The sequence below is a fragment of the Adiantum capillus-veneris genome, chromosome 13 (genome assembly GCF_014529385.1).
Source record: "Adiantum capillus-veneris isolate H3 chromosome 13, ASM1452938v2, whole genome shotgun sequence".
Lineage (NCBI taxonomy): Eukaryota > Viridiplantae > Streptophyta > Polypodiopsida > Polypodiales > Pteridaceae > Adiantum > Adiantum capillus-veneris.
Genome location: NC_140943.1, coordinates 10863036 through 10885896, shown reverse-complemented (window position 1 = coordinate 10885896; position 22861 = coordinate 10863036). Strand labels below are relative to the sequence as shown.

The window sequence follows — 22861 nt, the reverse complement described above, 5'->3', positions numbered from 1 at the left end:
TGGAGTGTTGACAATGTAGATAACATTGGTGTGCAGTGCCCAAAGAGGGTTGGTTGGCTTAGGCATGGTGCCTCCTATGGCAAATCCTAGAAAATTTTACGCAAGAATCAACACCCAATATCGTGCACGAGGAAAGAAAGAGAGAGAGAGGGTGAGTGGAATGTACTTGGATTGTGCACTATGCACTCTCTGCACCTCAATTTGAACTTTGCATGTTCTCTGTGTCTGTGTATTGCTCTCTCAAGAGTAAAATTTTTAGCAGAGCGATTAAAAAGATCAGTAGCACTTATCTGAGAGGCCTCAAGAGTATAACTTTTAGCAGAGCGATTAAAAAGATCAGTAGCACTTATCTGAGAGGCCCTAAAGCCCCCAAATTCACACACTAGATGGCCAAATGTGGTGCAACCAATCCATTTTTTTAAAAAAAATCCGTATGTACAGATCGTTCCGTACATATACAGATTCATATAGCACATTCTGTCCGTGCGTACGGAAGCAACCTTGGCCATGCACCCTTTTAAAAATCTGGTCCATCATCTTGCTGAACATTGCAGGAGCATTTGTGAGACCAGAAGGCATCACCAAATTTTTGTACAATCCAAAGGATGTCTTGAATGTGGTCTTGTGTACATCTCCAGGACCAATCATGATTTGATGATAGCCACTTTTCAGGTCGATTCTGGTGAAACATGTAGAACTCTGTGAAGTAGGAGTTACAGCTTGTCCACCTACACATAGGGTTAGATGTGCACGTGGAACTCATCATATTCGAGGACCTTCAACAGAAAATCATCGACTGTATTGACGCACTCTCTTAACGAGGGGTGTTCGGCCGCTTGGTTGGATGTTTCTTTGCTCGTGTCTACCTCCAGAAGTGGCTCACGTGCACTCTAGTTGGATTGGATGAAGCCAAAGTGGAAGACATTATCTTGCTCGATAGAGGTACTTTGATTGCTAATTTCTTATCATAGGAGCTTGCCTCTAGGGTGGTCAGTAGCACTCTGCTCGGCTTCACAGACGGATTGGTTTTTTAGCATCTGTGGTACGACGATTGCACATTAACTCCTTTTGAGGACAAATGCCAAGTCGCAAAGTATCTTGTAAAAATAGCTTTTCTAGAGTTGCCTGCACAATTTTGGTTGTCATACATGTTAAGGCAGATTGTTAGTTTTTTAGAGTTGCTTGCACAGGTTTGGTTGTCATACATGTTAGGGCAGATGGGTTCTATCTTTGATATACCATCATATATTCAGTACAGATTCAAACATTTGTGCCATCTATAAAGGTGGCTACCACCCCTTCCACAGTCTTTCCAGATACCATCACTTTTGAGTCAAAAGGGGTGTCACACTCGCAGAGAATTGTGGTTATGGGTTGACAGAACCAATGCTTAGATGTCATGAGATGGGGCTCTTGGTAAGGGATTGGCCTACAAAGTGACCATTGACAATAGAGATAAACTCGTTGCAAGAGGAGACAACCCTCACAACCACAACAGATGTGGCCGAGTTCTGCATAACAGTAGGGCCTTGCGCGATAACATGATAAGAGATCGAAGGGGTCATAGACTTAGAGTCGAGTTTCAACGATAGCAGAGTGCTCAACAACATCAGTGTTGGTTCGACACATGGACAGAGATAGGCAAGTACAAGCACATCCTATTTTTGTTTATGAACGGGTAGTGAGACAAAGGCTGGAAGATGTAGAGCAGCCCCAGATAGATCTCCTAAAGAGAGGTTACGAGATTAGGATCCATAGGGGTCCTGTAGCAGGTGGACATAGGGATAGAGCATTAGGACCAGCAATCGATGGCATTTTAGGAGCAGCCTGTATTGCCCCAGGATAGGCGAGTTTAGTAGACTTCGGATCTCTTGGAAATTCTGTGGCAGGTGCCTCTTACAATAGGTACTATTGAGGGGGAGCAAGAGAGCGAGTCTTGAGATCTTGCCTGCACAGCTCTTTGCGGTTGTTCCATGGAGATTTCTAGATGTCTCTTTTAGGAGTGGGCCACTATGTGTCGACATGTTTTTTCTGTAGTTGTCAAGTCCATGCAACATTTCCCTTGGTCAAGTGAGAGCTCCCATGTTTAGATTTAGAGTGCAAGTTTTACATGATGACTCTTTTTGGACGAGGGAGGGTGCTTATGATACCATATAGGAGCAAACAATGGTTGAGGCCAAGTACTTTATGGATATTTGACAATTGGCAGATATGTTCGAGAGTTGGTTTAGTGAGGCCTTGGGGAAGTTGGTTTGATCAAAGAGGTGTGCATCTTGATACCTTCCCTTGGCTTTTGTGGTGGATGATGAGTGGGTCCGGAACGAGACAGGAACGGGGAGGAGGCGAGGGGACCGGAATGGTCGACCAGAGTAAGGCTTGAGCTACCTCCATCCAGCTTAGTCCCAAATCAACTCCCAAACAGCCCCAAAACTGCCCCCAAATTTGTCCCCAAACTTGTCTTCAAAATACCCCAAATATGTCCCCCAAATCTTCCCGCAAATGCCCTACTTTTTTGCCCCCAAATGCCTACTTTTGCTCGTTCTGCCATTCCGCCCACGTCCCCCCCCGTTCCGGAACACCGTTCCGGTTACACCTCGTTTCGGAATGGCGTTTGGAACCGGACTGTAGGGCGGTAGACTTTGGCTTTCACCCAAAATTCTTTACTTTAGACACACACAGAGAGAACTTTGGAAAGGTAACGTGCAACGGGAATTAACACACTTAAAGCACACACACGGCTCGGAAGCTAGAATGCTCCGAGTAGATGCCGACAACCTGTAGGCCCCAAAATTGGCGCCCCTTTCGGTATTTCTTTATACTTTAAGAGGGTAAATTACAAGAAGATTCCCAGGTAGGCCCCAAAATTGGCACCCGTTTTGGTATTTCTTTTTATTTTAAGAGGGTAAATTACAAGAAGAGTCCCGGGAATTTTTTACCTGTATCCAGCTAGATACCACCTGTTCTGGTGAAATTTCGGCAGCATAACAGCCCCAAAACTTGCCCGAAACCAATTCCCCTGTTGGAATTCGCTTCCACCGACATAAACCCTCTCATTTTTGCCCAAAAATAGTAAATTCAGCACACTGTATTTACTGGTTTTTGCCCTGTTTTCAGCCCTAAACAGTCCCTGAATTGTCCTCTATCAGTGGGGCATTGTTCCCAATGGTTCTGGCATCCGTATGGCTGAAAACCAGTCCAAATTCAGCGCATAACCAGCGCTGAAAACGCACCTGTACGGTGAGGTTATCATCCTCACCGGTGCTTGCTTTTGGAGCAGCAGTTAGCTACGCTTGTTCTTGCTCAGAGAGGCTCTTGCCTCAACAAAAACGCATACGACCTCACAGCTATACGTGAGTCAAATGAAGAGCCCTCTTGTGGGGCATCACATTACTGCACGTAGGGGAGAGAGAGAGAGTAGTGTAGGGTGTGCAGGACATGACTTCCTGCACTACATTGTACATGAGAGGGGAAGCTTGCAGTCAATAGCTCTTAACCTGTGATGACAAGCTTGCAAATGAGGCCTTCCCAGCTAGAAATTGAGTGCCCTCTTCTTCTGCACGAGGAAAGTGCACCAGAAAGTGCCACTTTGCCACATTTACAGACAATTTCTCGTTTTCGGCTTTCCGCTTAAAAATCTCCCGACTGGTTGCCCAATTGACTTTGCAGCATAGCTCTAAAAGGTTCCCCTTGTTATTCCGGAGGTAATGAAGTGGACAAATTTTATGGTCTAAATTAGCAGTTTCCTAAATTTTAGGGGATGCTTCCGTTGGACTCCCACTGGTCATCTGACCATCTATTCCTACTGAGATCGCATCCAAAAATGCAATGTGGCCTAGCTGTCGGGTACTTTCTCTCAGTGACCCCACCTTGGTACTATGCCTTTCAAGGTAGGATCCGTACGTACGTACGGATCTGTACGGTACAGTACGTCCGTACTGCACGATACCGCACCGTACGGATTTGTACGGATTTGCGCAGTGCTGTGGGTAATGTGTGGAAATAAACCCTATTGTGGCAGGAATTTTTGGTTTGCCCTTCTTTAGCCTTATCCCAACGCTTAGTTTTGTAGACATTTCGACACAACTTGCATTTGTAGAGCAGACACGAACTTCATTGCGGTGGTGAATATAGGAGGGCAAGCACGATCAGGAACTCGTATGAAAGCTTTGCCTTGGTTTATAGAATAGTGAACTAACATCCTTGGAGTGATACTTATGAATTTTTTATCAAGTACAGACAGTATTGTAGGTTTTTGGCATTTAAAAAAAAAAACCTACGAATTTTACATACCTAACAACTCTATCCATTCGGTACTACGTACAGGTCGTACTAAATACGTACCGTACCTTACGTACCTTACCACCTTGATGCCTTTATTGAGTTCACATCCTAGTAATTACCAACTTGCTAAGTGCGACGGGGGACCTACATGATCTTGAACTGAGCCTAGACATCCTCTTACTATACGAGCTCCAGTGCCGACCAACTTCCCGTCTGCGGGTGAAACTACCGTTCACATTGGCCATACAATGTCCAACCATTTGCAACTTCAAAAAGAGGGTCTCAAAAATTAAACATAAATCATTGGAAAGAAACCAACAACTAAGGTCAACAGTTGCCATGTCCTCGTGACATACCCCCCTCTTGAAATTGCAAACGTTCTCGATTGCATACCATAAATACATGCCTTTGATGATCTTCTGTTGTTAGCACTCTTTTATCATCGCATGTATCCGCAAGAAAGGTCGAAACACATAGATACAAATGATTAATGAGACCTTCATACTTTTGTCATTTCCATCTATTACACTGAATTCATATATACATTTGATGTGCTAGCTCTATCATTACCCCTCCTTTGCACACGTTGGGTTGGGGCATAAGTAGGCTGTAACCCAAAGGCTTCAAGGTAAAGCTGCAATACATTTGGTGACTCTGATAGTTCATGCTCTTCCATCCACTTTGCATCCATAGGTGGATAGTTCTTGAACTTCACCAAGTAGCGTCTTGCAACCTGTCCTTTAACTTTTCTTTCCTTATGTGCCAAAACTTGCTCAGGTACTAGGATCTCATCAAGTTCCTCAACTTCTGGCTGATACTCATATGGCATATCTTCAGGCACATCACCCACGAAGGGTCTTAGAAGACTCACATGAAACGCATTGTGAATCTTCCACGCATCAGGCAATTTCAGCCTGTAAGTTACATCGCTGATCTTGTCAAGCCCTTGAAAAGGCCCATAGTAACGCATACTGAGCTTAGGAAACAACCATTCCTTGCCCTTCATCTTCTTTAACCATGCCTTCTCGAATCTTAGCAGAACCCAATCACGAGTTGATAATAGCAATTTACGACGGTGACGATCAGAAACCTTTTTCTGCTTTGCTTGAGTCTCCTCCAAGGCAACTTTAATTTTCTTGTACATTTCATCCATGTTCTCAACATATCGATCTGCTTCAAAGAACTTGTCCTTTGTATGCAAAATGGGAGGAACCTTTTTGCTGCCTTCAACAATCTCAAAAGGTGCCTTGCCAGTCGACGAATGCACCGTACAGTTGTATGCATACTCAAGCATAGGCAAATACTGTTCCCACTTGCCCTTATTATCTGACACATAGGATTTCAACAGATCCAAGACAGTAGAATTAGCCTCTTCTGACTGTCCATCAGTTTGTGGATGAAATGAAGACGAGAACTTGAGTGTAGTGCCTATGTTCTCAAAGAATCCTCTCCAAAACAAACTTGTGATGCGAGGATCACGATCACTGACAATCGATTGTGGCATACCATGGTATTTAAACACATTGTACATGAACAAGCGTGCCATCTGATCAGATTTTATCTTGTTCCTGACAGGGATAAAATGGGCCTGCTTGTTACTTGTAGGTAATGGTCCATATACTATCATTCCCTGTTGGGGTTCTTGGAAGATCAAAGATAAAGTCCATAGCAATGCTTTCCCATGGCTTATCTGGAATCGGCAGTGGTTGTAACAACCCTAGTGCCTTTTGCCTATCAAACCTTGACCTTTTGGCAAATCACGCATGCTCGCACAAAGGCATCCACATCTCTCCTCAAGGTAGGCCAATAGAAGAATGTCTCTATTGCTCTAACTGTCGCATCAATACCACGATGCTCTGCATACGGTGGGACATGACTTTCTACCATGACCTTATGTCGCAATGGCCTAGTGACACAGAGTCTGCCATGCATCATCATAAAATCATCTCTGAGGAGGTAGTGCTCATAATGTTGCCCTTCTTGCAACTGTTCAAAGATCCTTGCAAAAATCTTCATCAGTAGCAATTGTTCATCCAGCTCATGATGATAAGGAATTGACACAGCTGAAATTTGTGGCTTCCTTGGTAACGCATCAGCCACAACATTCTTCTTGCCTTCCACATGCATAATCTGGAAGTGGAACATAGAAAGAATGTTTGCCCATCGCATATACTTTTCGGATAACTTTGATTGTGCCAAGAAGTATCACAAGGTCTGATGGTTTGTTTGGACAACAAAATTAGCACCTAAGAGGTAGTGCTTCCAGCTAGAAAGCGCATCTCATAGACTTGGATAGTCTTCCCTGGCCCTTGCAAAATTCGACTTTCATAAGTTACTACCCGTCCATCTTGCATTAGCACTACTCCGATGCTACTGCCACACGCGTCACAGTGGACCACAAACGACTTCCTCAGATCTGGCAAAACAATTACTGGATCTGAAGTTAACTTTTCCTTTAAGAGACTAAAGGCTGAAATCTCTTTTTGGGTCCATCTGAAAGTGACCTCTTTCTTTTGCAAAGCGTGAAGAGGTGATGCTATCTCTGCAAAATTCTTGATAAACCTTCTATAGTAGGAACAAAATCCCAAGAAGCTTCTGACATCGTGCACAATCTTAAAGTTTGGTCATGTCTTAATAGCTTCGACCTTTGCGGGATCCATTCTGACACCATCGTTTGACACTAAGTGGCCAAGAAAGTGGATCTCTTCCAGGAAGAATTCATTTTTCGTAGGATCGACAAGTAACCTGTGACTGCGTAGCTCTTCGAACACAATGGTCAAGTGACGCCTATGCTCCTCTTCATTCTTCGAATAGACTATCATGTCATTGAAGAATGTCCCAACAAACTATTGATGCGAGCGAAAAATCCGGTCCATCATTCTGTTGAACGTGGCAGGAGCATTTGTTAGACCAAACGGCATCACTAGAAACTTATAGAGACCAAATGTCGTTCTAAACGCAGTCTTGTGCACATCCTTTGGGCTTATACGAATCTGATGATATCCACTCTTAAGGTCTATCCTGCGGAAAATTGCAGCACCCTCTAAACGATCGTGAATATCATCAATCCTTGGAATAGGAAACCTATTCTTGATGGTATTCTTACGATAATCAATACACATGCGCCATGAGCCATCTTTTTTCTGTACTGGGAGCAATGGGAGCAAAAGGGTGAAGAACTAGGCTGGATCAACCCCTTCTCTAATAACTCCTCAACCTGGCCCATAATCTCTTTCTGCTGCGCCGCGCTAACCCTGTAGGGAGGTTTATTTGGTGGGCTACACCCTAGCACAAAATCTATCCGATGGTCCTTACGTCTCTCTGGCGGCAATTGCGATGGTAATGAAGCAGAAAAACAGTCACTAAACTCTGGCAAAAATGCTGACCTTTCTTTATCTAACACAGATAAATTTGACTGACAATTATCTGAGACATCACGTGCAAAAATCAAGTACACAGAAAGATGATTCTTTATTACAGAAGTGATAGCCGAAGCAGATACAATAGGGAGAGACTCCCCTTTGAGCTTTACATCCAAAACATGAGTTTTGCCCCTATGCTGAAGGGTGATTGTCTTGCTGAAGGCATCCAGCACGCCATGTACTCTGAACATCCACGGAATTCCAAGTAGCGCATCGCACCCTTCCAATGGCATGATATAAAATTCTTGTGTGTCTACATATGACTGAATATGCAGACGCAACTTTCCAATAATGGGAGTAACACACTGTGAGTGGCCAGGACATGCCAATCGTGCCTCTGCCGTGTACCCCATCTCTTCAGCTCTGATGCCCGGTGAGGTAAAGTTTGCTTTGGCACCTGGATCAAAGAAGATGAGTGCCGTCTGATCTCTAACTTTACCCCATGCTCTGCATAACTCGTTGGCATCTGTACTAGGCCTGTCACCCACCATATGTGGCACCAAACCTGCCGTGGGTTTAGGCTTCTTGCCTTTCTGGTCCTCTTTATCATCTGAGTCAGCTGGTCTTTTCATGTGGACAATTGGTAGCAAAGTGACTAGGCTGCTCGCATATAAAGCATTTGTTTTCAGCCATTAAGATCTTCTCTTCCTCGAGCGACTTACGCACAAAAGGCTCCCTTTTCTGTTTCTTTGCCTGCGCTCCAGAAGTCTGGGCTGAATCCTTATCCTTGTTGGCTTTTTCTGACCCCTGTGACGCTTTAGGAGCCATTTTCACAAAGAGCTTCTTCGCTGAATTTTTCTTTTGCTGCCCTCCTTATTCGTTGCTCGGCTCTCCTGGATACATTGCCTGGTAACCAGTTCCCTGTCCATTCAAGACAACATGCGGGCTTTGAAAGGTGGCAGGCTGAACTGGCAAAGCGTGTAGACTAGGCGTCCTAACAACCTGTTCAAGGACGGGAGGAACCTGTTTTGGAGCCCCCGACTCCGCAACATGCGAGTGTTCCCTATCCTGCTAAGACGCATGAAGTACTTGGGCTTGAGTGTAAGGTGCAGCGGAAGTAAATGTTGAACTTTGCTCAAGATGAGTGCTCCGAACTGTGCTCAAGGTTCCTTTTACTTACGGAAGGGAGAGCCTTCCGTTCCTTTAGTGAGAGAGTGCAATGGACACAAACAAAGTGCTGAACACTGTGAATGAAGGTGCTGAGACTGAGAGATAGAGAGAGAAGATTACGACACCAGAATGTTGTCAAACCCTCCTCCGAAGGCCCCACTCTCTCTGGCGAGAGCGGTCTACTTATGATTGCACAAATCTCTACAATGCTTTGGACTTGCCGAGGATGTCGACGATGATGAGAACGACGACGAGACAGGCTGGAATCTGAAAATGGTAAGGGCTGAAATCTGCAAATCTTGTATCTGCTGAATTCTGACTTTATGTCGGTGACGACGGTACGAGGACGACGTGCTGAAATTGCAGATGCTGAAATCTGCGTTTTCCGGGTTGATCTGCAAACTACGCGGGATCTGACCGTGTGGCGAGGATCTACTGCGGGAAGGTGAGATCCGCGAGGTTCGGGACTTGTTTTGCGGGCTCTGATTGCTGAAAACTGAAAACTTTGGTGCTATTGTGGATCTTGTCGCGATGGAACTGCAAAAACGGTAGGGGTTGATCTGCAATTAAAAAACTTCGGCTGAAATCTGTGTCTTGCTGTGGAGAACTGCTAACGCTAGGGCTGATCTGCTGTCTTTCTGTTGCCGGGGCTGATCTGTAATGCAAACGCCCTTCAATGCAAAAACGCTAGCTCTGAGCTGATGGCAAACACACTAGGTCTGCTGATGGGGGGTCCTGATGAGAAGGTGCCTGTTCAACCGAATTTCCTGCTGCCTCTTCTGCCAGAAAGTGCTAGCGCTAGGTTTACTTATATACTTGGCTATTAAATTTGCCCTACCTAGTTCCCAACAAAAGTCACTTAAAAATAATAAGTGAAAAATGGTTAAAATAGGTTTTGTACACTGAAAAATGCTCCTGATGGATTCTGATGGTAATGCTGTGTGCAACCAGAGGATATGCATCTACTTTAAGTGCCTGGACATGCACGGTCTGCGAACAGACTCACAAAAGTGCCAGATCACTTCCTAATCTAACTGAATTGAACCCATGTCATGGAGTAGCTTGTCCACGTACACATAGGGTTAGATGTGCACGTGACATCCTCTCCTTTTCAAAGTGAGGTACTGATACCGAACTGTATGGCGTCGAGGGAGATCGCCAACAATGTCTGGATGAATCCTGGGAAGGACTCTTCGCCGGCACACTGATGTGTGGGTCGTGTGATACTTGAACTTCATAAAGGTCTGCAACGCTTGCTTCTCTGGACCGTGGCGAAAGTGACACAAAGTCATCTGTGGCTCCTTCAATGCTTCAACTTCGTCTCTAGTCATGCATCTACCTTCTTCAAGAATCTCCGAGGATGAAAATTCTTGAAACCACTTCCAACACAAAAACATGAACATACCCATTCCATGTTAAGTGACTGGAAAAATTCTAGTCTTCTCTAAAGACTGTGCATGCAATGTAGATGAACATGTAGATGGAGTGCCAAACCGTTCATCAAACACACGCAAACAATGGATTCGAAACTTGTCTTTCTGACATAAATCTATCAACTGTGGCAAATCACAATGGAAACGCCGATGCTTGATGCTCAATCTTTCTTGTGCTCTTTCTAAGACTGTGTCATGCCAAGGAAGAGACATGGAATGTGAATTCCTTGAGTGCAAACATATCATCTTTCCATGAGTAATCCGCATATATCCGTGCTCAATTCATGAGTGAATCGTGCTCAGTGTACAATATGTCATGCCTGTGAAAAGGGATCACATAATGATGGGGACTAAAATACAAGAAAGCATCACGAATGAAACACTCGAACAATGCGTGCTGACTAATCATTCGAACACATAATACTTCATGTGGGGGTTCTTTAGACCTCGACTCGAGAGCCAAGATCGGTTCTTCGTGATCTATCGAATCTGCCTGTGGGGGTGTTGTGGACCTTGACTCGAGAGCCAAGATCGGTTCTTCGTGATTGATCGAATCTGCAATGAGGTTAGCTTCACTAGACAAAGTATCAACTAAAACATCATCCTTGGGAACAATCACAGTTTCTTCCTGCAAAGTATCATGCTCGTGAATAATCACATCTTGATCGTGCAAATCATCATGCTCTTGAATAATCACATCTTGATCATGCACATCATCATGCTTATCATTATCAAGCAATTCATGTAATTCCTGTGTGTTGTGCTTTGGAGAAGACAAGACCGAGAGAGTCTCCTTCTCCAGATTTTGTTCAATCTGTGCCTGCACATTAGAAAAAAGTCGTAACAACTCTTTCATGCGTTGGTCGCTCATCGCTTTTCTTGCTTTGTTCTCGCGATCAAAGTCTGCTTGTCTTTCTTCGTGCTTAGGATCCAATATGGCTTTTCTTACTTTGGCTTTCAATCGTGCTTGCTCGTGCTCACGCATTGTGGCTGCCATTCTTTCTTCATATTTGTGCTCTGTGGCTGCTATTCTTTCTTCGCTTTCTAACTTCGTGTCCATCATCATCTTGTTGAAAGCCTCCATAGGAGTTGTGCAATCCTTGGCCTGGTGGGGAAATTCTTCTTCACCACCCTCATGCTCATCACCTCCATGCGAAGTATTCATTCCACTTCGGGTGATGACCATCTACTGAAGTCTTGGGTTCTTAAGTTCACGAGGAACTTGGGTTCTTGTGGGTCTTGGGATGTTGGGATTCTCAAGGGTCTTGAGGTTCTTGAGGGTCTTTTTTAGCCTGGAATCTGTGTTAGAGGAAGGATCTTCTCTTCACCCGAGTTCTTCTCTTTCCCGCGGGCGCACCCCTTGGCGCCTTGCGCTCACACTAAGGTTGCTTTTTCCCACCTCACGTCGATTGGCCGGCCGCTAAGTTGCACGGTCCGCTCTCAATGAGTGAAAAGAGGCACAAGGGGAGGTTGGACAAGCCCTTCTTTCTTGGGTTTCCTGTCACTCTTTAAAAACACGATTAGGAATCGACACGCCCAAAGAGAACTTGGGTTATCGACACTCCCAAAGAGAACTTGGGTTATGTGCGACCGCAACAAGCAAGAAAAATTCTGTGGTTCTTTCCTTGAGTGATACAGAACACTGCCAAAGCTCTGATACCAATGTAAGGTGCAGCGGAAGTGAATGTTCAACTTTGCTTAAGATTAGTGCTCCAAACTGTGTTTAAGGTTCCTTTTACTTACGGAAGGGAGAGCCTTCCGTTCCTTTAGTGAGAGAGTGCAATGCACACAAACAAAGTGGTGAACACTGTGAATGAAGGTGCTGAGACTGAGAGATAGAGAGAGAAGAATACGACACCAAAATGTTGTCAAACCCTCCTCGGAAGGCCCCATTCTCTATGGCGAGAGCGGTCTACTATTGATTGCACAAATCTCTACAATGCTTTGGACTTGCCGACGATGTCGACGACGATGAGGACGACGACGAGACGGGCTAGAACCTGAAAACGCTAAGGGCTGAAATCTGCAAATCTTGTATTTGCTGAATTTTGCCTCTATGTCGGTGTTGATGTCAATGATGACGATACGACGACGACGCGCTGAAAACGCAGATGCTGAAATCTGCGTTTTCCGGGCTGAATCTGCAAACTACGCGGGATCTGACCGTGCGGTGAGGATCTATTGCGGGAAGGTGAGATCTGCGAGGTTCGGGACTTGTTCTGCGGGCTCTGACTGCTGAAAACTGAAAACGCTGGTTCTACTGTGGATCTTGTCGCGATGGAACTGCAAAACGCTAGGGGCTGATCTGCAATTTAAAAACACTGGCTGAAATCTGTGTCTTGCTGTGGAGGACTGCTAACGCTAGGGCTGATCTGCTGGCTTTCTGTTGCCGGGGCTGATCTTCAATGCAAACGCCAGGGCTGGTCTTTAATGCAAAAACGCTAGCTCTTTGTTGATGCAAAAACGCTAGGTCTGCTGATGGGGGTCCTGATAAGAAGGTGCCTGTTGAACTGAAGTTCCTGCTGCCTCTTTTGCCAGAAAGTGCTAGGGCTAGGTTTACTTATATACTTGGCTATTGAATTTGCCCTATCTAGTTCCCGACAAAAGTCGTTGAAAAATAATAAGTGAAAAATGGCTAAAATAGGGAAAATAGGTTTTGTGCACTGGAAAATGCTCCCGATGGATTCTGATGGTAATGCTGTGTGCAACCAGAGGATATGCATCTACTCTAAGTGCCTGGACATGCACGGTCTGCGAACAGACTCACAAAAGTGCTAGATCACTTCCTAATCTAATTGAACTGAGCCTATGTCATGAAGTAGCTTGTCCGCGTACACATAGGGTTAGATGTGCACATGGCATCGAGCTTCAACAAGCTCTGTTCGCGGTGTAGGTTGCCTTATTTGCTGTGTCATTGATAGCGCTTGCAAGAATTCCATAAACCTTGGGTTCTGCACCAGCCGTGAAAACACATTTACCGTGGCAACTAACTGATTCCTGAACGCATCATCCTCAAGTTGCCCAGTCATAAAGCCCTGTACTGGAGGAGCAATTTCATTAGGAAAAGGTGTAGACTCTTGCCAACCTTCATAGAAATTTTATGCCTGTCCTGCGGAGACGAACCCTCTTCCATAATGCCTTTCCCTTTATCGGCCATAGTGTAATCCCACGTTCCTGTACTTTGTGTCTTTACCCAAAACAACCGAGGCTCACTTCTTGAGGAAAAAGAAAAAGTGATTTTGTCCCAGCAACGGAACCATGAAACCGGCCCGTAGGGCGGTAGACTTTGGCTTTCACCCGAAATTCTTTACTTTAGACACACACAGAGAGAACTTTGGAAAGGTAACCTGCGATGGGAATTAACACTTAAACCACATACACGGCTCGGAAGCTAGAATGCTCCGAGCAGACGCCGACAACCCGTAGGCCCCAAAATTGGCGCCCCTCTTGGTATTTCTGTATACTTTAAGAGGGTAAATAAGAAGAGTCCTGGGAATTCTTTACGTGTATCCAGCTAGATACCACCTGTTCTGGCGAAATTTAGGCAGCATAACAACCCCAAAACTTGCCCGAAACCAATTCCCCTGTTGGAACTCCCTTCCACTGACATAAACCCTTTGATTTCTCCCAAAAACAGTAAATTCAGCACGCTGTATTAACTAGTATTTGCCCTGTTTTCAGCCCTAAACAGTCCTTGAACTGTCCTCTAGTAGTGGGGCACTGTTCCCAATGGTTCTGGCATCCTTATGGCTGAAAAACAGTCCAAATTCAGCGCATAACGAGCACTGAAAATGCACTTGTACGGTGAGGTTATCACCCTCACCGGTGCTTGCATTTGGAGGAGCAGTTAGCTACTCTTGTTCCTGCTCAGAGAGACTCTTCCCTCAACAAAAACGCATATGACCACACAGCTATACGTGAGTCAAATGAAGAGCCCTCTTGTGGGGCATCACATTACTGCACGTAGGCGAGAGAGAGAGAGAGAGAGCAGTGTAGGGTGTGCAGGACATGACTTCTTGCACTACGCTGAACATGAGAGGGATAGCTGGCAATTAGTAGCTCTTAACCTGTGACAAGCTTGCAAATGAGGCCTTTCCAGCTAGAAATCGAGCGCCCTCTTCTTCTGCATGAGGAAAGTGCATCAGAAAGTGCCACTTTGGCACATTTACAGGAATTTCCCGTTTTGAGCTTTCCGCTTAAAAATCTCCCGATTGGTTGCCGAGTTGACTTTGCAACAGAGTTCTAAAATGTTCCCCGTGTCATTCCGAAGGTAATGACGCGAACAGATTTTATGGTCTAAATTAGCAGTTTCCTAAATTTTAGGGGATACTTCCGTTGGACTCCCACTAGTCATCTGACCATCTATCCCCACTGGGACCGCATCCAAAAATGCAATGTGGCCCAGCTACTATCGGGTACTTTCCCTTGGTACTATGCCTTTATTGAGTTCACTTCCTAGTATCCACCAACTTGCTAAGTGCGACGGGGGAACCTGCATGATCTTGAACTGAGCCTAGACATCCTCTTACTATACGAGTTCCAATGCCGACCAACTTCCCGTCTGCGGGTGAAACTACCGTTCACATTGGCCATACAATGTCCGACCATTTGCAACTTCAAAAAGAGGGTCTGAAAAATTAAACAAAAATCATTGGGAAGATTAGCAGCTGCCTCGTCCTCGTGACATAGTTAACAGTTGGCACGTCCTCGTGACAGCGTTCCATTCCCGACCTCGTAACGCTGTTTCGGAACATTTGGGCTGCGTTCCGCTTGTTCCTATGTACAATGCCTCATGATCTCATTGTATATCTTTCAATTTTTTCTTATATTTCTTGTATATGGCCTATGGTTAGTTTCATGTAATGCAAAGGTCAAGGCTCCACTCTTATTGAGAGAGAGAGAGAGAGAGAGAGAGAGAGAGAGAGAGAGAGAGAGAGAGAGAGAGAGAGATTTTTACGTCTATTAGAGGCCGAAATCGGCCTATGAGACAAAACATTCTACATGATAGGGTATCATCTATGTATTGCAAAAGGGCAAATGCACAAAATAATAAAATGTAATAGTGCTACTGATAGGAATCTATTAAGGGGTAGTGATCCATGGGTGTCCAATACAAGGTCTTGGGGGGGGGGGGGAGGGGGGGCGGGTGGGTAACCGTAAGATGCAATGAAGACAAGAATGGGCTCGTATGGGCAATGAATCCATCCTCATCTGTACTCTGGATGTCGAGATAGTATGGCTCAAATTCTCAGTTGTAGTCTCCATTGATGCTGTGAAGATCCTCTCCTTAGTCATGGGTGTCTCGATCTCCCTAGCTCCAATGCGCGGTCAATGAGAGTACTGTGGGTGTGAGTATGAGCTAAGTTTTGCAGTGGTGGCTGCTCCTCTATTTGTCTAGTGTTTGGTGTGAAGAAATCAGTAATTTGTCTCTGGTATTTTCTCTCTCCAGATCTCCTCAATAAACTATCTCTGTGTCTGTGTAACTCAAGTAGATACAATCCAAGACATCTCTATGATCTTGATAGCTCATTGCTCTAGAGAAGGGTGTGAATCCTTCTCTAAAAAGATAGTGGAAGCGACCATGTATCTCGTAGTACATTGTGCACTGACATATATAATGCATCTCCGTCTCTGGCTCTGTATGGCATAGGCGGCATATCTTGCTAGCTGGTGGTATCCCTCAGAATCTACGAGTTTTAATCTCAAGCTGGTGTGAAGATGTCTGTATCTGACCAATGGTACACCGTAACCCATGAGATAGATGTGTATCCATTAATCATGAACCCATCCCCTGTGAGAAGATGCTCTCTATAGAAAGCCATCTTCGTGCTCAACTCTTGTGTCGGCTCTACCCATGTCCTCTTGGTGTCCAACTGGGTCAAGTCTTGGCGAATGAGTTTAGTAATCTCCACCCGTGTAGGAGACGACGACGTTGCATCGAGGGAGTATTGGAAGGGAGGCAAGTTGTCCATGCTGAAGCCATGTATCTGGAACCATGATGACATCTGTGCATACCAGCATGATGTGTACACCTATAAAGGAGAGAGAGAGAGAGAGAGAGAGAGAGAGAGAGACCACCATGAGATTGTACTAGCCGAGTTGCCACTATAGTGGCTCTCACTCTTACCTTCAGCTTGTACACCCCACGTGACAGGCTATTTTGGCATCCGTTGGGGATCATATTGTACTCAGTAATATATAGCCCTGATTTTTCCAAAAAAGAGAGAGAGAGAGAGAGAGAGAGAGAGAGAGAGAGAGAGAGAGAGAGAGGTGATGAAATGAAATGATATATTAACGTCTACAAAAGGCCAAAATGACCTATGAGACCAAACTGATTACAATGGTAAGTCTAGTACCAAGTCTGGGTACAAACAAAGAAAACTACAAACTAGAAACTGAGATAGGAGTGCTACCGACTCCTATGGGTAGCTGGTAAGCTGAGCAATGGTATAATGCCACAAAGGTACAAAATGGGGATAAGGGTCACCATGATACAATATAGCAGTAGCATGAAGTCTATCTTGATCGATACTTTGGGTGTTGTGCTAGAATCCTGTGGATCCTCTGTATATATATATATATATATATATATAGAGAGAGAGAGAGAGAGAGAGAGAGAGAGAGAGAGAGAGAGAGAGAGAGAGAGAGAGAGAGAGAGAGAGAGAGATGAAATGTAATATTAACGTCTTCAAAAGGCCAAAATGACCTATGAGACCAAAAGGTTACATGTGGTGAATCTAATACCAGGTCTGGGTACAAAAAGTACAAAGAATTGAAAAGAATATTGTAGGGGTGGGGCGAAAGCTGATACAAAGGAATACAAAGGGTGTGCTGATACAATAATGGAGCTCTCTGACAGTCGAGGCATCATATACATAATACATCAGTATCCAAAAGGCTATAGAGATTTAATGTCCTCCAGGGTAGGCACACTGTCGGGACGGCTCCTATGTCGTGCCAGTATATCAACATCTTCAAAAGGCCAAAGTGACCTATGAGACCAAAAAGTTACAAAGTGGTGAATCTGATACAATGTTTGACTACCAAAAAATAAAAAGGTACTAGAAAAAAGGTTACTGTAGAGAGAGAGTTCTGCCATTTGCCATATGCTTGTGCTGGTGTGCTGCCTAGCTGGTGCTTGTTGTCGCATGTGTGCCCCCTTTCTCCTTTGCGAGCTGCTTGCCCCCCCTCTTCTTCCGGGATCGGCTTGTGGTGTTTTTTATCTTGCTGCTTTCATTTTTGTTCTTCACCTAGGTGATTTTCTTCATTCTTCCTTGTTTTTGCCTGTTTTGTTTGCTTGTATTGCTGTGCGCTTTGCCTATGCTTGGGGTGTGTGCTTCCTTGTGCCCACGCGCATGTGAATGTTTGCATGCTACTTGTTTGCATGTGAATGTTTGCATGCTACTTGTTTGTCACTTGCACATTGTTCTATGTGCCACATGGACATGCTACTACTATGTCTTTAGAGCCAAACGTGTCTATTAAGTCTGAAAGATTTTGTATAGACAACTTCATGAACTTGTTAAGAGGATCACTCTTACCAATCTTTTCCATAGTCGAGTTGAAATTGGAGGTGCGCGTGGATGAGGTCCGTACAAGTCCATTAGATAGGATTTTCCATTTCGGAACTCTTTTGCATACACGGTTCGTATAGGTGTTGCTACACCGGTGGGCATCTGGAAACTAGCCTAGGATAAGCGCAACGTCGTGGTCTAGTTCCCTAGTCAAGTGGATCGCTAGGTTGGGAGATAAGGGCATGTGCACTTTGTGCATATAGAGGGAAAAGTCAACAGCCACAAACTTTGAGGTCTGTTCATGCGAACTTTGGGGGTTTTCTACTGCGAGCCATGAGGCCTGTGCATCAAAGCTCGAGGTCTGTTTCCCCACACAGAGTGCACCCATTGATCTAGGGATTTCGAGGTCTGCTTTCGTCACACACCCAAGTTTGTTTCTTCTAGAATTCAAGGTCTGCTTTTTTTTCACACAAACTAGTTGGTGATTTAGGGAACTCGAGGCCCTAAACCTCCTATAAAAGCAGCCCCTTGCCCATGATCTGCAACCTGTCCATGATCTGCAAGATAGCATTTCTAGCCCAAATTTACACCCTATCTCTTTCATTCTCAATCAACCACCCATCCCCTGGCACATTGGAGGTGCCCTAGCAGCTGCAGTTTTCAGCCATCAGCCTCTCATCTACGCATCAGACCTGCTTCTTTTTGCAGCCAGATCTACATTTTTACTGCCAACATTCAGCCATAGATCCCTCTCACATTGGTTGTGCAAATCAGCCCCGGAACTCTCCTGCAGTGGCCACACATAGCCGGCGTTGAGAGCCGGATCACATTGCTACATTAGATCTGCATTTCCGAGTCGGCATTCAACGTTGGAATCCTCTCATGTCAGTTTTAACTCTTGCAAGTCCGCCCCTGATGTGCAGCCCACATCAAGACGATTCTCATTGGTGCATCAGAGTAGTCCTGAAGGTGCTTCATCTTGAGTAGTTGCCATGGCAGCAATCTCCCTTGTTCTTGGGGGTGAATCTAGTATGTAACGGAGGGGTCTGCCTTGTAAGTTTGGGAACTCAATTCTGGTGTGTTGTGGTTTGTTTATCAGAATTGCCCCATGATGTAGGTAACCAGAACGAAACAAAACAAAACAACCAGAACTGAAAAGCATGTGAATGTCTCGTTAACAAGGTTGATTTAAGCATCCATATTTGATGAGTAAGAGAAAAAGTGAGACAAAGTACTTTTGTAGAAGTTTAGGCAAGGATGTGCAATCACTTTTGTGTCTCATCCATCGAATTGTGATTGTTAGTCTGAAACGATCACATGCAGTTGAGTTCTAGGTAAGGATATGCAATCTCTTTAATGTCTGATCCATTGAATTGTGATTGTTAGTCTGGATTTTGTGAGTTTTTTTTGGGGCTAGATTTTCTGATGCTTATCCAGAAGGTGTCCTTTGAGGTCTTGGATTGATTCACATAAGGTTTGAAATGCCAACATGCAATTCTTGGCATTGACATTTGGATTCAAATCATTTTTTCATTTGTGATAGTTGGATAAGGTTGGGGAGATGAAATATGTCTGAATTTCTTGTGCTATAGTGGATGTAGGGAGCTGTTTTCCTGCTGTTTGCACAATGTGGGAAAGGGTTGCTAATTGACGTCTGGTCTAAATTTTCATGTTTATTGGGAAGGCTTTCTAAATTTGAACTCTACTTTGCAGGCCGCAAAATTCCGACATCTGGTATGTTAGGATTGTTGTATGCAGCGAATCCATCACATGCGTGTGTAACTGTTCAAGCTTATTCGGCTAATCAAACAGTTCTCCCAGCATTTCTTCTTATTGAACGCGGTGATTGTGATTTTGTGACAAAGGTGCAGTTGGCTCAAGATGCAGGTTACTCAGCAGCTATTGTTTACAACAATGAAATGAGCTTTGACCTGGTCACAAGTAAGCTACAAGAAGCTTGTGAACTCTTTTAAGATAATTTCTTATTCCCCTCCCCCCCCTCCCCTTTTTTTCACGCATGCAGCTATGTTGCTTTTGCAAATTGCTCAGCTCTATTAGTAAAGTCTACTTTTGGGAGTTGGATTGTTCTTTAGAAGCATTGGGAGAAAACTTTTAATGTATATAATATATATAAAGAAACTGCCAAATACAAAGGCAATCATGCATTGATTGCATGAGATGCATATGAAAGTAAACAAATGGAAAGCATGGAGCTTTAGAATATGTTAACATATCATGAAAGGGTTTAGAGCTGTGGCAATGCAAAGTAACACTTTGTTTATGAGACCTAATTATGTTTAATTGGGGGAATTCTCCTTTTGCAAAGAATTAAAATTTAAGTGTTTGTGGTTGCTTTTTCCACCATTTCAGTACTCACATAGATCCAAGAGACTTTTAACACCTCAGCAAACGGCAATATGTTTCCATAACCTAGGATCCTTGATAGTTGAAGAGGCTATAGAAAGTTGCAAGTATGCCTCTTAACCAGAGGGTAAAGTGCCGGATGTTGAGGTGGCAGGTGTCACAAATTGCTGACGTGTCAAGCCCTGAAGAATGGAGTCAACATGCAGATCACGGCCGAAGGGCCTAAACCCTAAGAAGAACCAGCAACAACAGAAGAAGATGTCACGTGACACATCCAACCCTACGTGTCCGTGGACAAGCTACACCATAACAGGGTTCCCGTCAGTCCATTTAGTCTAGATTAGAAGTGATCTGGCACTTTTGTGAGTCTATTCGTAGACCGTGCATGCCGAGTCACTTAGTGTAGATGCATATCCTCTGATTGCACACCGCATAAGCATAAGCATTTCCATCAGATTCCATCAGAGTCAGTTTGGGGATTTTTCAAGTGACTTTATCCTATTTTTCCCTATTTTTGACATTTTTCACTTATTTATTAAGTGACTTTTGTTGGGAACTAAGTAGGGCAAATTGGGTAAGTTAATATATAAGCAAACCCAAGTTAGCACAATTGGGCAGATGAGCAAGGAGCACAGCAGGCTTTCCAAGCAACAGGTACTCCCTCCCTCTCTCAACAAGAACCTCTTCAAGCTTGCCTTGGTGAGGCCACCCCCCTTCAGCCCCTTAGCGTTTTGGGATCGCCACACCTCCTCTCTCCCTTGGCGTTTCTTCCCCAGCAAGCCATCGCTACAAGTGCTCCCTTCTTGGCGTTTCCCTCCACTACCGGCAGCCCAACTTCAGCGTTTTGCTAACGCTGGCAACACATGAAAGAGGTAGCGTTTTTCAGCCATGAAAACGCAGCCTAAGCCCTGCAGCAAGACAGCGTTTTCAGCCCTCGACATCAGCCATAAAAACGCAGCTTGATAGTGCCAGAACCTCAGTGTTTTTCATCACCGTATGAGCCTTGACAAATCAGGGATTTTCAGCCATAAAAACAGCAGTAAACCAGTCATTTTCAGCCCCCCCCCAAAGTGGTCCAGATTCTCAGCCATTACCCCTTTGTGGACAGCAGATAGAAGAGCATCGAATTCAGCCTTGAAGTCATCATCGTCGTCATCGGCATAGTCCCCGTTTGCATCAGTCCATGCATCATCATTGTACACCTTTGTGCAATCAAAAGTAGACCACTCTCGCCGACGAGAGTGGGGCCTTCAGAGGAGGGTTTTACAACCTCTCGGGTGTCGTATCTCTTTTCTCTCCTTCTCTCAGTCTCATACACTTGCACGCACAATATCCACTCACTTTGTCCGTGATCATAACACTCTCCATAAAGACGGAAGACTCCCTCCTTCCCTAAGAACTAAAAGGAACCTTGAGCAAATATAGATCACTAATCTTGAGAAAATACAACATTCATTCCGCTGCACCTTACAGAAGAAGTCCTACCAACTTATGGGACCCCGTTTGATGGGGCCCAAGTGATATAAAGGAGTAAAAATAAAGAAGGATCCACACACACACAAAGAAGGATTTATGTAGCAGTTGATGACATGGCATTTTTTTGGATTTTCCGCTGACTGTGCTGACGTGGTAGATTTCCACAAAACGCGTTGACAATGCTGACGTGGGAGTTGTACGGAATTCCGCAAAATGCGTTGGCAGCTTTTGGATCAAATGCTTTTAAGTTTGAAGGCTTTTCATGTGAACTGCTTTTCATAGGCCAAGGGCCTTTAAATATGAGGTTAGGACTCATTCTTTGGCATGCTTCCTGGAGAAGGTGCACAGTCTGGAGTACTGGCTTGTACTGTGTTGATGCAATATAAAGAAATACCGAAAGGGGTGCCAAAGTTTGTGGGCCAATACTCTCTGGGGTGGAATTCCGCCACTCCGTGTTGCGTGTCGTCTCTCTCTCTCTCTCTCTCTCTCTCTCTCTCTCTCTCTCTCTCTCTCTCTCAGTTCAGTTGTTATTGAAGTGCTAAAAGCCTGTTCAGTCTGTTCTTTTCTATTGGCACGTGGTGCCTGTCTTGTGACAGTGGTATCAGAGCATCAGGCGTGTGCTTTTCTGAAAGCGGAGTACCGGCTTGTACTGTGTTGATGCAATATAAAGAAATACCGAAAGGGGTGCCAAGGTTTGGGGCCAATACTCTCTGGGGTGGAATTCCGCCACTCCGTGTCGCGTGTTGTCTCTCTCTCTCTCTCTCTCAGTTCAGTTGTTATTGAAGTGCTAAAAGTCTGTTCAGTTTGTTCTTTTCTATTGGCACGTAGTGCCTGTCTTGTGACGGTGGTATCAGAGCATCAGGCGTGTGCTTTTTTGAAAGCATACCGGCCCTGCAAAAGAGCAGACAGAGCTATTGGAATTTTACCCGAAGTATCTCCGACCCCGAGCCCGATCTCGTACTTATTAGCCGCTCCCACCCTCACTTCATCGCGCATCGGGCACGCTCCCGTCTTCACCGCTCATGTCTTACAAGGCATAAGCCAAAAAGATTACTTGCAAGGCAAGAATCCAAGATTTGTTTGGAGTCACTCTTTTTCTCAAAAGCAGTGCCATGCAGATGTTGATGTGTAAGGTGCAACGGAAGTGAATATTGAACTTTGCTCAAGATGAGTGGTCCGAACTGTGCTCAAGGTTTCCTTTTTACTTACGGAAGGGAGAGCCTTCCGTTCCTTTAGTGAAGAGAGTGCAAATGATCACAAA

The 22861-nt window shown here is 44.7% G+C and overlaps 1 protein-coding gene across 1 annotated transcript in view; it reads left to right on the top strand.

The window, feature by feature from the left end:
* Positions 1–22861, top strand: part of LOC147443602 (receptor homology region, transmembrane domain- and RING domain-containing protein 2-like) — a 68252-nt gene that overhangs the window by 20991 nt on the left and 24400 nt on the right. Inside the window, exon 2 of the mRNA XM_086526412.1 lies at positions 19474–19701. Coding sequence (XP_086382538.1) covers positions 19474–19701 — 228 coding nt within the window. The remainder of the gene's footprint in view (positions 1–19473; positions 19702–22861) is intronic.